Genomic DNA, 15,734 nt, shown 5'->3' on the forward strand with positions numbered 1-15,734 from the left:
TCCTGACGCGTGGTGTCGAGTGTCCGAGTTACGTCTGCGGTCTAGTTGCAATCAATGTTCTATTTATCTGTTACTGTCATTAATAACTGCCGTAATTATACATATAATTTCAATATTTTTTTATGGTTTACCAACTATTATTCAATTAAAATCATAATATGTTTTATTCCTAAAACTCAGCTTTAATTAGTTTGTCTAGCTGTTATTCGATTTTGTTTATTGTTCCAAAATAAATATACAACACTGCAGGAAAGGGACGAAAAAGGAGTTAGGCCTTGGGTCGACCAATGTTTATATAAACATGAAGTGTGAGCTTTCAGCTAATTATTCGCCTGATGTAACACTTTCAATATATACTCTCGTACTACTCTAGTAGCATACTTACACATAGACATAATCCAATTTTATATCAGAATTGGAACCGCATAACCGATACGAACATAACAGACAAATAGTCTAAATTACTCGAATATTAGTAATATGTAAGTTATTTGTAGAGATATGTTCAAGCATTCAGTCCGGCCCCCCGTGTCGCCCGCGTCGCCCGCGTCGCCCGTGTCGTCCGCGTCGTCGGCATGTGACGTGGTCGATGTGAACCAAATATACAGACTGTTTATGACTAGAAAACATGCATTAATTACCGTTTGATCATTCATTATACCATTGGAAAATTAAATACCAAAGTCGTTTGGTTTTATTACGTCAGAATGTCACATTTGAACGTTTATAATAAATCCACATAATGTTTGTCCGACAATCCATCTGTCTGTTACATTTTTACTACTAATACAATAAACAATAATAAATTACCATAAAAATATGTTAAAATCTATCATTATGTAATATAACAAAGGCATCTTGTTTCTTATCAAAATCAATCCTTTATCAAAAAGAGAGTAGAATGTTTCAGGAGTGTTAGGCGAGCGAAGTCAACGCTAAATATCTCGCTATGTTCTTAAGTCGGCAATTGTGTAAAACATACCACAAAATACCGATACCTATAATCGAACATCTCCCGACATACCGACAGACAAACCGATGGACTAATATCACAACTAATATACGGTATAAACCGTCCCGCCGCGTCGGAACAAATCTCACTGATAAACATTCACTTAGTTATGTTCCGCCGTGAGATGCGCTCACACACATGCACACATCTTGTCTATTACATGTGACATACGGACTTCATGTGTTAAAAGCTGTATCTACTCCGCTGGAACAGAACGAAGACAATCTTAGCTCATATTTTCATTTCACTATATTGAGCCGCTTATAAAAAGCCTTTGATTTTTGAGAAAAAGATAGGGACTACATTCAGCTTTGAATTAAATTAGACAGTGGCATTATTTTCTTTAAAATCAAATTCACGCTAAGGTTTACCTCACCTAACAAATCAAAGCCTTGAATAATACCTATTGTTATTTTCAGTTTTAGTAATTTCAAACAAAATTTTTGTGTCACCAACCTGTACAACATACTTTACACATGTGTGTCAGACCGCGGCGCTTTGATAGTCCCGCTCAAGTCCCGCTACACTTTAAGTTTAACAGCGAATTAAACAGCCTCTCGTGATAACATGCCTCTCTCTGCTAAGCCGAAACTACTTTAATAATGTACCACATGTATCAGGAATAGAGACACCGACTTACAACGAGAGTATTAGGTATGTCTGAAGTACTGTGAAGTTTCTAACGAGACTTCTGCTAGGTTCTTCCTATTTTCTATATGTTGGGCGGATTATAATACAATTCAAGATGTTGGGAATTGTTTTATTATCATATTATCTCCAAATTAGTAGTTTATTTATTAGCGCTTTCGAAGAAAATCACTGACGTGAAATCAAGGTACCATTGTATTCTTACATTTATATTTCTTTGCCCTGTGACGAGACATTATTTATACCCATTTACTACTACAATTTTACAACTATCTAACAAAAGCAGACTCCACAATAAAAACCAATCACCCATTGTGTGCAGTCTTGTAGACTGGTGGTATACCTCTAATAATACAATATTAATTAATGAGACTATGAGTCTTGATGTAGTCGTAGAAAAGTAGAGCATAAACTAACTAAAATGTCTGTAGAATACGGGTCAAATAGCAAAAGCATTTGATCGTCCATTATATCATGTTAAATGCCATCGGAAAAGCAAATAAAATTATCCCAACGATAATACAAATGCAAAAAAATCTCTGTTATGTTTTCGCTGCTGCTGCAAACACTAAACCAAATTTTCATGAAATTATGCATGGCGGTAGTTGAAGACCGGAGTGAAAGGTTATTATTTCATTTAAATTGCAAGCAACAAGCTTCGACAGTCAGCTATTAGGCTATATTTTTCTGACTTCAAGAAAACCACTTCAGTTAAAAGTGGCAATCGCTAATAGTAGTATCTAGATACACATTTCACAGACAAGTTAAACAACACAAGAACAATTCCATGAAGTTTAATCGAAGACATCGTATAGTTATCCAATCGTAGTGACAATAAATACAAAGTGAGGAAGCCGGCGCGTCGTTGTTTGAGCACAGTGGAACGTGGAACATTTAGTTCAGCGAGGCGAGATACAGCCGCGGCTAATTGGTCCCCGAGTGGGCTCACACCCCACACTGTGCACGACACAACACAACACAATGACTGGTCAGTAAAACAATACACGTTATGTGAAAAGTAAAGGTTCAGTTTGGTTCAAAATAATGTGGTTTATGATTGCAAAAAGTGAAGCAGAATTTTACTAGATCAGTAGTTTGTGGTTTCGCTGATACACAATTCAGCCCCTCATCAGTCGATTTTTGAGAAATAAGTTAACAAAAACATCGTGATAAAGTCTTGTATGCCTAAAATTTGTTAAAAACGTTTATTGAGGTCGGGCAACCCGCACTTGGTCAGCGTGGAGAACTCAAGGACTCCTCTCTCCTTTGGGAAGAGACCCTTGCCCATTGATTGTCTCTGAAACTGCAACTGCCCATATTGTCCATGATGATTGAAATCGAAATCATTTCATCAGTTGAACTGAGAAAGCATACAGGCATACAGGCTTAATGTAAAAAAGTCATTGAGTGAGAATAATTTATCTACATCAGGAAAACTTCATACAAAGTTGAAGGAAATATTTCATCAACATAAGATCATCACAAAAGATACGAGAAAACAATTTCAAAATAACTATAACTGTTGCATATCTTGACACAGACTACTTTACAAACATAAATGATCGTGTATCTGTGAAGGAAATGGGCGTGTCTCTGTGTCTCTGGCTGACGACACCCCATCGGCTACCGGCTACCAACTACAGGCTACCGGCTATCGGCTACCGGCTACCGGCTACCCACTGTCTCAGTGATAAGCGTTATCTATGAGCATTGTAATTAGCGTGGCACTGCGTTGAGACCACGCACTGCATGTAGCAATGCGAATGTCTGATTTATTGTTAGAAAGTTGTACTTCAATAAATAACTAATGGAAAATGAAATTAACTCGTCATTGCTCTGAAGGGGTGCTTAAGCAATTACTCAGTAGAGTAAATCGTAATGCCAGGAAACTAAAAGTACACTAAAATTAAATCTGGAAATGTAGATTTTTAATCAAAATGATTAAAATGTTAAAAATGGCGAGCTATTCAATCCTTTGGGAACTTTACACTTTGTTTATTTCAAGAGATTGAAATTTTGAAATTGCTACACCGATATGAATGTCATTACATAAGTAACAAACACGGTAAGGTCTTTTTACTCAGGGAAATATTCTAAAGATTACGTAAAACAGGAATGAAATCGCTCTCAGAAATTCATATCATTTGAAAGCTCGAACACCTGCCACTAAAATGATAATAGTCATTTTATCTTGAATCGTTCCCATTCAATATGATATTGTTAGCAGTAGGAAGGAACTCGGTGGTCAAGTGTTACGATTGTCTGTGCGATTGTCGCAAGTTATGTGTCCTGTGTCAGTCGTGCGATTTGTCGTGCGATTTGTCGTGCGATTAGTCGCGATACGACTGCTGAGCGGTTATTATGACGTTGACTACTGACAGCTACACTTGTTCTATTGTGAATTATTATCTCGTTGTTTAGAAGGCGCTATTTGCTATCCAATATTGACACAGGAGAAGCCAGATTCCGGAGAAAACTTGTAGTATTTAAGAGGTTTTCAATATGTATTATGTATTTTAAAGTGTAACTTTATCGACGCAGACCAAACTAAAGATATTTGTTTTTGCACTGTTGTGAGTTAGTTACTTTTCGTGAAAACATGTAATGACATACTCGTATAATGTTCTGATACTGTCGTCTTTAACTGTGACAATACCTAGAAAGTGACAATTGACAAAATGGCTAGAAGGTACTTCTTCTGAAAGCTGTTTTTTGTCAGCACTTCATTACAGTCCTGTTACGGGCAAAAGAAAATTGCATTGATGAGTTTTATAAAGAGAATCATCATCAGCATAGCCTTTCTTCCAACTGTGTTGGAGTCGGCTTCTAGTCTCACTGGATGCAACTGGATACCAGTATTTTACATAAGGAGAAGTAACCGTTAATTCTATCCTAGTCATATTCAAGTCATTTTGACAAACATCGATATCCAGCAAACCCTATAATTTTAATCAACTCTACCGATGAGATTTAATCGTAAAATGTTATAAAATCGATGGTAAAGTCATCGAGCGGTCACAATTACAGTGCAGCGCGAGTTGAAGTATTAATGTTATCGATAATAGTGCGGTATTAGAAAGTATCGAGCGATCGCGGGACACGGCTCCTCACTAATTATGATATACGCGCCGATATTATAGTGCTGTGTAAACAACACATTTATTTATCGTAGGGCTGTACCACGAGGCTGTAGGTACTTGACTGTTACGGAATAGTAATGCAGGTACAGATAGCGTTCTTTATAATAAATCGTTTCTGTAATTCGTTCTTAATTATTATCATAGCACATGAAACATAATTACAGTCTTAATCACAGCTGCCTCCTTACAACAACGATTAATAATCATAGGTAATCGCACAGTTAAACGATTTTTTTTACTGATTCTACAACTAATAAGAGACGATTTTCTTTCGTATGCATATATTCTATATCCCTGATCTCCATCCTAATATAACAAATGCCAAAGTTTCGCTGCCTGTCTGTCCCGTCTTTACGACTGCACTACAATTATGATTGTGACGGAATTTGTTAAATGCCAGAGGTCAAAATTGAGCTTATTGAAAAAAAAAAAACCTACACAGCTAGTATAAAATAACACAAGTTAGTAGTAACTTCAATCTTCATATACAAGAGTATCAGCCCTGGTGTGGTAGGCGTGTGCGCGTGCGCCTCCCACGACACGGGCATCTTGGCGCATCTCGGAGTCACCCGGAGCCACTCGGAGCCACTCGGCGCGGCGCTGTACTCATTATACGACGATAATTAAAACTATATGTATTATTGCCTCCACACTCCATACGTTTGTAGGAATTAACATGCAAATTGAACGCCCCGACCATTTCTATCTCAGCTTTATAGATGTTGGGGACTATAAAGTGTGGATGAGTTACGAACATTACTGGCTAATCAACGAATGTTTCATTAATACTGCTTGTACCGTGGCTCACGGCTGGCGCACAACATTCCTCCACACACTGGCTTCATTGAAATTCCACTCATTAATGTTCAACTGATTTTAGTAATTAGAAATTAATTTAAGTTGTTTTTATATTAAGTCTTGTTTTTGAAAAATCACATAACGCTGGAAGATTTTTCACAAGGCGGATTCTTGATGTTAATTGCTCTTCGACAGTATCTGGAAGTGTCACTAAAAATTAGCTAAGGGCTAATTTCATTCTAGTAAAGTGACAGTATTTACTGTCACACGTATTAAAACGACTGCCAAAATTATATTTGTTAGATATTCAGAAGTTGTGAAACCGGCCTTAATCTGACTACATTTAATAATTATCTATCTAAAGTTATAGTCAGTTATGATCTATTTAATGACAACAGATTATTGATCGATCAATTAATAAATAATTTATGTATTTATAACAACTGTTTTAATTAACAACAAGCCGAGTGTTATACAGTACAGTCTGACAGTTCTCACACAAATCACGCTCAAACACATAATAAACGACAATTTAAATAGTTCGCTAATAACTGCTGATAGCTGAGAATATATTAATTACTGAACACCAAGTAATGGCCAGTATCTCCACAACGAGCTGCCTTGGACCGTATTCTTCACACTTTACGTTATACCACTTTAATTAAATTCATAGCCGTTTATTTCTTCTGTTTCATATCGATAAGATAACATTAGTTCATTTATTCTTGCAAAGATTAACTGTTAAACAAGTACTAAATAAACATCAAGTATTCATTACTAGTGCAGTAAGATCTTTGACGTTATCGAAACATCGACTATGAATAACGGAAACTTCATTAGTACCGTACTCATTAATATCATCATTATCTTCATTAACGCAAATATTTCGCTCAGGATATTGTTTGTTACTTATTTTAAGTTTTGAACTGATTGTGTCCGCATTTTTTTCATTTCGGCATCGGTGCCGCGCAAGCCCTGATTTTTCCTCTAATTAGTTGTTGCCTGCAATCGTTACGTAATGATCGCGCCCGCAAATTATAACATTTTCTCTGAACATAACTCGTAATTACCTGCAGCAGGAAAGCTGACCACATACATACATACATACATACATACATACATACATACATACACACGTGCCCCGCTCGTTACCTGCGACTAGTCGCGTGTCGCCACTGTCGCTCCTCTCATTACTAACATTTATATATTCGATTTCTCCCGGCTGCCAATCAATGTTGCTTTTCCCACACTGCCTTACAGTAAACCACACTGCATTCCTACAATCAACACTACCTTTCATACGATTACAACCTCTATTGCAATGAGACTATGCCGATTTTCCCGTGCAGGTTTGTAAACCAGGATTCATATCTATGCGTCTGTGTACGTTTCATTAATACGTCGGCGGTAATACGTCGCGCCAATTAACGAACGGTCGCGACTCGATGCGCCCACGCCGTCTCCGCCGGCGACTGTCCGACACCGGCCGACAGTGCGAACAATACCTTATTAATTACTAACACAAATACTCGGTGACAAATATATCCAATGTTTTGTTAGAAAACTTGTTAATTTTCGAGATTGCTTTGAAAGTGATAGTCTGTATCGATGCGTCAGCCGCGGCGTTACCGGTGTGTCGCCGGTGTGTACGGAGCTTAATTATAACGTTTAACACTCGCGTGTGAGAGTCAGGTGTGTTGTGTGAACACGCCGCTAATTAGCACAGGACAATACTAAACATGTTGCTCCTTCGACTGAACATTATGAAGCAACGTGTAATTAGCCGCTCCTATGATTTACGACACGACGCGGCTGAACGGACGACGACTTTGTACACAATCTCTACGATCGTTTGTCAATTGAACGTCATAATTTTATTTATGGTATAATGGTTATGGTCGCCACGAGTTTCAATTGCAGCAGGTAACGTGGGAAACGGCAACTTTTGCTGCATTTATTCAAATCATTTGAAGCAATGGTGAGCTACCTCTTAATTAAGCCCCTGGCTAGTCATGTCTAGTTCATTAGAAACACTCGACAATTACACCTACTCGCTGATCGCTGACATATCATCAGCTTTCGCTATGAAATCTAAAACAAGTTGAAAAACTTCCGTATCAACCTTCTAAGTGTTTTGCAGTAGTAAGATCACATATCGTAACAATATATTTCTATATCATTTTAATATTGATATCGCAAATTGCTAATCAGATATAACCACCATAGAATCAAATTCTTTGGCAAGTAGATCAAAAGCCACGGTTGTGTCAAAACAAACCACTCCATACGACATTATTCATTCCCACGGAAACTGTTAAAAGGTCGAGTAACAGTAAATAATTGCACTTCCAAAATATAGAACCACATGAATACGCAGCCGAATATGAAATTAGCATCGAATAATACACGAACTCTCTCACGTCTGACATTGAAGTTGCGTCAATATTGTATGGACAGGAAGCGTCGCTGGTGATTCGCTATTCTGTGTATAATTGCGATATCCGCGGCTTGTGCCGCGTGCGCAGCGGATCTACGCTCGGCCACCAATCACGTCATAATGTGCGTTCACACAATGAGCACACGACTCATTCATGTTACGGTAATTACATACAACGTCGGCTTTGACTTGATTTGACCAGTGTTTGTAAATGATGATGGCGTCAAAAAATTTGTTTTTGTAATCTGTTAGTCTTATTTTCAATAACAAATTACACGCAGATGATTACTAGAGCAGGATGAATGTTTGAGAGACACAAAGGGCCGAGAATTGTACCTTGAGGGAAGCCTGAAACCGTTTCGTTCGATCAAAATCTATAAACAACTTGATAATTTTTTTATCAAAATTTTAACCTACTGATCTAACACCGACGGAGTCACGTCCTATTTTCATACTATTACACGAATTTGTTCAAAATTCTATGTGTAATGCAATCAAAAGCCTTAGTAAAGTCTATCATACTAATAGCTGTTGATGTTTCAGCGTTGCAGTGTCGTCAGGCGGCGGTCAGTCGCTGGGCGCGGCGCTGGTGTGCGCGCGCGCCGCCGGCCTCACGGAGCGCCAGCGCGCCATGTGCCGCCAGAGCCCCGCTGCCATCGCCGCCATCGGAGATGGACTCAGGTATACACGCATCAGATCTACCAGCTCTATTCAGCCTTGAGGGTCGCAGTCGCCAGTGACACTGAAAAAAGCTTTTTTATTAGTTGATGTCCTTTAGATTTGGCCTGATAATTAGCAACTATACCTACTCATGACAAAAGCTCTCAATTCTTTCAATATGATGCGCTTAGGCGGATAAAAATAGTCAGACTCTTCAAAAGTAGAATGAAGCTCTAGGTGTCAAAAAAATTTTTATAGTGAAAATGAAATGTGGTCAGGACTAGCAGTATCAGTAATTTACAATTGTAAAGATAAATGAAACATATATCACCTATTCTCTTGAAATTTTCACCGCATAGAAATGAAATGTTCCAAATAACAATGACCTGCATGAGTAATATTTGACTTATATGCATACGATGTAGTATCAATACGATAGGTAGCGAGGCGTACAATTAGTTACCGTATCTGAGCGGAGCACCGTTACAGTCTGCCATGTTCGGCGGTTCGGGGGCACACAATCAATTATCGCGTCACACATTATACCACACACAGAACGACTATTACTTAACATGAGTGCGACAATCATAGCAATTTTAGTAATTGGAGGTGAACAATGTAGACAGTGATGTGGGAAACCCATGTATGGGTCACTTATTGAGATCAGTACTCAAAATTATCGATTTTTAAAGATAATGTCTGAAAATGCTACAGCTTTCTAAAGTCATGTTAAAATTATACTTTGAACTGCACCTGCAAATGTTAACGAATTGCAAAAAAGCACAAAAGTATGATTTAAACCTAAATAAGCTAACGCCAACGCACAAACTTGGATACTAGTGATTAACACTATGGTTCTAATTAGCTGTATTTTAAAATGTCTTCATGATTGTAGCAGTATATTCTTCTACAGCTGTATTGTCCTATGTTGTGTCGTGTTGTAGGATGGCGTACGCGGAGTGCCGCGTGCAGCTGGCGGGGCGCCGCTGGAACTGCTCCGGCGTCGGCGACTCGCACCACTTCGGACACGTCATGCCGCTTGGTGAGGGAGACCATACACACCCTACACTTGTAGACTTTCCTAGTTATTTCCTTCAATATCATGTCAGGGAAATCGATATAATTCCCATTTTTTTAATGTTTGAAGGAATCTACACACTAAAGTTGCCGAAGTTGTTGTCAGAGATAGTTCAAATACGGGTACCTAGATTGAATTACACCACATCTGCATACGATCCAATTTTACACGAAGTAGTTAAAACTTTTTAATATCGACGATATGTTGATGACTTTATTTGGGAGGAAGGCCGCATGTCCCCGGCGTGATTCTATTGGTTGATCAACATTTGTATGTGGACTCTATAACTTACTACTAACGTTGCTAGTTATGAGCTTGTTATGGTTCATTACAACCGGGATTGGATTTAACGTAAGGGTGCTGACCTTACGAATAACTGTTTTTATTACGTGTTCTTCATTTGACTTTCAATTCATGTCGGAGACATTGATATGCATTGATTTGGCGAGACATGTCCTTGTAACCTTCAAGCTTCAGCGATCACAAATATGATAGAGTCGGTGAGACAACAACGTTATTGCAGATAATCCGTCATCTAGACGTTCCGGTACTTACACATCGTCTAGCCTAACACAAATAACACACATTAAGGTAATAATAACTGTGTAACCGATCAATGTGATTGAACTAATATTTTTTTCATAAGAAGCCCTATTGTCGAGGTTCTAAAATAACGGGTCTAAGGATCCATCATCTGAATAGAAAACGAGAAAAACGATTTTTGCTCTCGTAGATTGAACCAAAGTTATACTATTTTGGATTTCCCATATTCTCTAACATAACAGCGTGTTTCAATTTCAATAGGTTTACAGATGTTGTTAATAAATCGATTAGTCACAAAAGCCATTAACACGCGACTCCCAGAGAGCGTACATTTAATAGTGACCCACATAGATGGTACAATAGATGCGTTCTGCAGTGGTCTTCGGCCTCAACACCATCAATATTATGTGCGTGACGTGTTCGCAATACTTGAATACTGGTGCATTTGTGCTGCTCTGCTCTCCGAGGTGCGCTTTAACTATTAGATTCATGATTAACGGTGGAACTAACACTACCGTGTGTGTATAGCTACCTTGTAAAGATAGCATTACACTAGTCGATACCAAAGCACATTTCTGGACTAAAAGTATAATAAAGGCGATATAAACGACGATAACTCTGAAAAATTCTTCTTTTGAAAGTGGCCACGGGCGCTGATTGGAGATACCAATCGGTCTGTTTAAGAATTTACTCTGGGATGTATGTTGCTTCAAAAGGTCATTAATTTTTCAGTCAAAATATGAATACTTTTAAGAACCTCGAAGCTCTTTTTGTCTATTGACATCTTGAAGCAGCCATAGGCTTACTTTGTTCCTTACACTTCTATGTTGACGTCCGCGGACATCGGTCTTTACATACGTAGAGTATTTAGAAAAATATCGCCCATCATTTTGCGTACTCTATCGCACGTGTATCTATCGTCGACTTTACAGTGAAATCTAAACGCTTATTAGCAAATTGATTAATAGTTTCCCCCCTGGCCTACTAGAACAATATTAATTAATATTAAGTCTTATTGTACACCGGCGTACAACTATACAACCGTACACCTGTGCGAGGTACACATTAATCACGCACCGAGTTGTCGGCGAGCACTCGAGTACGTGATCACTTACTTTATCATCACTGTAATTATATACCTGATACATGAGACTATTGCTTCTATTGATATTACTAATTATATGTTTAGTTAAAAGGGTTTTTTTGCTATGTGATTCAATTGTGCCCGCGGGTTACATGACGAGTGATTCGTGCCAATAGTGGTGTAAATAATATGGTGCTTTACATCCTCAATAAATATCACATAAAGATTGTGAATAGATTAATTACCAATTGCTTAGATTTTCCTGAACTTATTTCGCATAATAAACTCTAGATGTTTAAGCAAGCAAACTAGAGGTACAATCACCTTCGAAAGCTTTTAGCTTCAGCAACTACAGTAGAAAATACTAATTTTCTTCGTAATAAATGCTGCACTGTCTTAAAATAATTGTCGTGTATCAAATTAATATAATGTGATTTACGGAATAGTATTATAAGAAATCCTATTTATTAATATTGATCAGGAAAAGGAGGATCTGAGTTGTTTTATAAATTATGCCAAAGAAAAAACCGGCCCAGTGCGAGTAGCAATCGCGCAAGAGAGGTTCCGTACCAGATTATAAATAAAAGAAAAATACTAATAACACACACGTTTACTGTATGGGGAGCTCCCTTAATATATGTTTTCTTTAATTTTTAGTATTTGTTGATATAGCAGTTGTTGATATAACGGAAATACATAAATTGTAAAAATTTCAGCATCTAACTATTACGTTTACAGACTGTATCAACCTGAAAAAAGGCAGATCGGTGTACAAACGGACGAACGGACAGACAGCGGCGGCTTAGTAATAAGGTCCCGTTTTTACTTTTAGTTACGGAACCCTAAAAACAGTAACCTTTTAAATAGTAAATAAATAGTTATTAATCGTTTGTGGATGTTTGTCTGTTTGCTTACACCAGTACATTAATACGGGGCGGCATAATTACGACGATACACGAGCACCACGAGCTTGCCATAAAACGAACCGATCACCTATGTATGATAAGTAACGTGCGAATACCGCGTGTATGACTGTGTATGACTGTGTATGAAGGTGTGTATGTATGGCGTCGTGTTCCGCTCCTCCCCTGATGGCTGTATATCCTCGTGCCTCGGGGTGCGTCGTGGAGTAAACAACTGAATACATTGTTGTACTTACGTCCTATGTATATGTATATGTGATATCACTTTTATATCCTTGTAAGAAGTGGCTCTCTAGAAAAGAATAGCCTAATCGGTGGCTAGCTAGAGACATTCCATAAGTAGAAGCAAAGGAGCCACAATCCTATCGTATAATGTAAGGTGACTGGATGGTGAAAGGGATCCGATGGTATCTTGGCGTTACCAATTTTTTTTTTATATTTAGAAGATGTACGAAGAAGTTTTCTGAGTTCGTATTTCCTTGGTTTGGTGTCGTAACCTTAACGTGAATGCGAAACAAACATTAATATAATTACAAACAAACTTTTCGCATTTATGTATATCTCTGAGAGATTTATTCACACATTCAGTTCAATACAACTTAATATTATTATCAGTGACACTAATGTTTCAAATCGCTAGAATTATTCCATATAATCCATATAGATAAGGTATTAAGGCTTTTGTCTAGCTCTCGTCTAGGCGGTACAGTGGTCAGTCGTAGTCCGCGTCAGTGTGGGGTCAACGACCGCCGCGAATAATTGAATATTAATGCGTATCGCAATAATTGTCGCACAAACAATCATTATTCGTACTCTCTGATCGATATCTTGAGATATTGCCTTTAACTGATACAAATGAATATATTTCAATATTATGCTAATGCCCGCGCGGTGTTGTGCAACAAAAAATGTTTATTAATTGTGTGTCTTGATAAGATAGGATTTTATAAATGTATTAGTATTTTTGCGTTTTTTGAGTCGAACGTTATAATTATCATTAACGAAACATATTTCATTACCATAAATGTATTAAGTAAGTATGTACTAAACTTTTTAACAGCTGGTCAAGCAGTTCTTATAAATATTACATACATACACGAAATCATGGCTTTTTCCTACAGGGCTGCGCAGACCAAAGCACGTAAATATTAATAGTAGATTTTAATCGATTTAGAATCAAACCCAGGAGACCCAGCAGTCACAAATTATTTAAACATGTTTTCCAAAAAAAAATAAGTTTTATTTTTGCACCTTGCATATCTATACAGGACGGTCTTAAAATTTTTGACTAAGCTACTAAAAAACATGCACTTGTTTATCGCCTCTATCTATATGTAAGCCTGCAGAGAAAGCCGGGAGCAGAAACTAGCTTTGTAATAAAAGCATTGACAATAAATCACTAAATAATATTGTAGTAAATAAATATAAATGTTGAGTGTACGAGTATTAGCGCAGAGATAAGGAATGATAATTTGTGAATTTATTCATATTAGTCGCTTTAACAGAAGCAAACATAAATGATGGATGGCTGCTTGATAACTTAACTTTTGACTTTTAAAATAATACAAATTACAAACTCTTTTATACCAAAGTTTTTTTTAAATTCCTAATTGCCTTGTCCCACGCCATCGCGCCAGGGTCTTCTGGGTCGCTTATTGCGGCTTTCCATCTAGGAACGCATTTTCAAAAAATAATTATTTCTTAGATTTTTCGTTTTTTTTTAACCAGACTAACCCCCGGTTTCTGAGTACATTTTGTGATAGTTTATCTATTCAATAGCGTTTTTTTAAATGAGATTGAACGATATTGAATTGGTAAATTACCACTTATGTACCTCGAAAACCGGGTGTTAGCAATTTTACAGAACCTTAAAGTTACGTAGAGCCACGTTATAACATGCTTCCTAAGTTAAGATCGTGATGTATCAATGAAATATAAAGCTGGCTAGAGTTTCCATAAACTGAGTGCTTATAGCAACCTCACAGTGACATGATAGAAACGCAAATAAAAGTGCGCGCGCGCCAACACGGATTCCAGATTACCATACAGGGCTGAGGCTTAGACCATGAAAATTTCAGAGCTTTACAAAATGTAACTACTTCTCGATTCATAATGCGCTGATAGTATAAGAGTAGATTATTACGCAAAAATATACGTACTTACTTTGTTTAAAATTAGGATGTAATTTAACTAAGTAACTAAATGTTGTTATATAGTTGTAGACTAGTCTTAGGTATTTGAATTGGTACCTTTTGGAGAGGTCGTTTAAGTTATACTCTAAATAAAAATCTCTCAAATTTAATCTCTCTTAAATTATATTTGAATGGACCAATTCTAGAGCACGTGGCAGCCCTAGCGTACACCTACATCGACGCGATGTGATTTATACTGAGCAGCTAATTGACGAGCGCGCTCTACCGGATAACGACTAGTCGCGCTCACTACGTGCGACTAGTCATGGCGACTAGTCGCAGCCGGTGGGCGGCTGCTTTATTGTCGCGGCGGCGGCTTGTGACGCCAATTAGACGTTTCACTTAGCGCCAGAGTTATTGTGCGCTGAAACTTTATGCCTTCATGTGCACGTACACTATGCACAGTATGCCCAGTACCGTGGGTGCCGCAATTAGCTCCCTTATATACTGCTGAATTAAATTTAATTAGATCGTGACTAATGGCGCGCCAGCTACAGATTTGTAAAGCTTTTATTGTTGATCGTGGATTTTAAACAATTATTGCAACTTTCAAATTCCTTGAACCAATACTTGCTCAATCAATGTATAATTGTTCCTTACCCTGCAACAGTACTTACTCTACAGCGATAGTCGTCTCGATAGTCTCCTTACTCTCTCTTAGTAGATACCTTGGGCATTAATTTCCCTTTGATAAAATTTTCGCTGACATTAATCTGAAAATACTTATACTTCTTCTATCAATACTGATCATTAGTATTGATTTTATATGGAACACCTGAAAATCAATTCTACTGGCTGTTACTAAAATCGGTATCGCATCGTATGATATAAAGAGGCTTATCTCGCGTCACGGCATGTTTGTGGTTCAGTCCGGTACAGTCCGCGTCAACTAAACAACTACACATACAAACATACAGGTATTGATTCGTATTTACTTTTTGTAATGTCCATTAATTGATGCGAGTCGTATCTGACAGGTGTGAGGAGTGCGAGGCGAGGAGCCGGTCGCCGGCGACACGTGAACCCGTCGCGATAACGCTCATAAATACACCACTGTCCACCACTTGTCTCTGCTGTCTGACACTCGCTCGATATACTCACTAATTACATAACTACATATATCAACAACGTTCTTATGTAACCAAATGAGCTAATTCTATACTTTATTTTTATCTACGATAGAGAAATCCTTGACTTTTCTTACAAGATTTATGTGAAA

General features: G+C 37.7%; 1 protein-coding gene across 2 annotated transcripts in view; it reads left to right on the forward strand.

Moving 5' to 3' along the window:
- The window catches only part of LOC142983259 (protein Wnt-7b-like), a 104,368-nt gene that overhangs the window by 77,847 nt on the left and 10,787 nt on the right, over nt 1–15,734 (forward strand). For both annotated transcript variants that reach the window (XM_076130179.1, XM_076130180.1), the window contains exons 3-4: nt 8,579–8,716; nt 9,640–9,737. In XM_076130179.1, coding sequence (XP_075986294.1) covers nt 8,579–8,716; nt 9,640–9,737 — 236 coding nt within the window. The remainder of the gene's footprint in view (nt 1–8,578; nt 8,717–9,639; nt 9,738–15,734) is intronic.

This window comes from Anticarsia gemmatalis, chromosome 23 (assembly GCF_050436995.1).
Source record: "Anticarsia gemmatalis isolate Benzon Research Colony breed Stoneville strain chromosome 23, ilAntGemm2 primary, whole genome shotgun sequence".
Lineage (NCBI taxonomy): Eukaryota > Metazoa > Arthropoda > Insecta > Lepidoptera > Erebidae > Anticarsia > Anticarsia gemmatalis.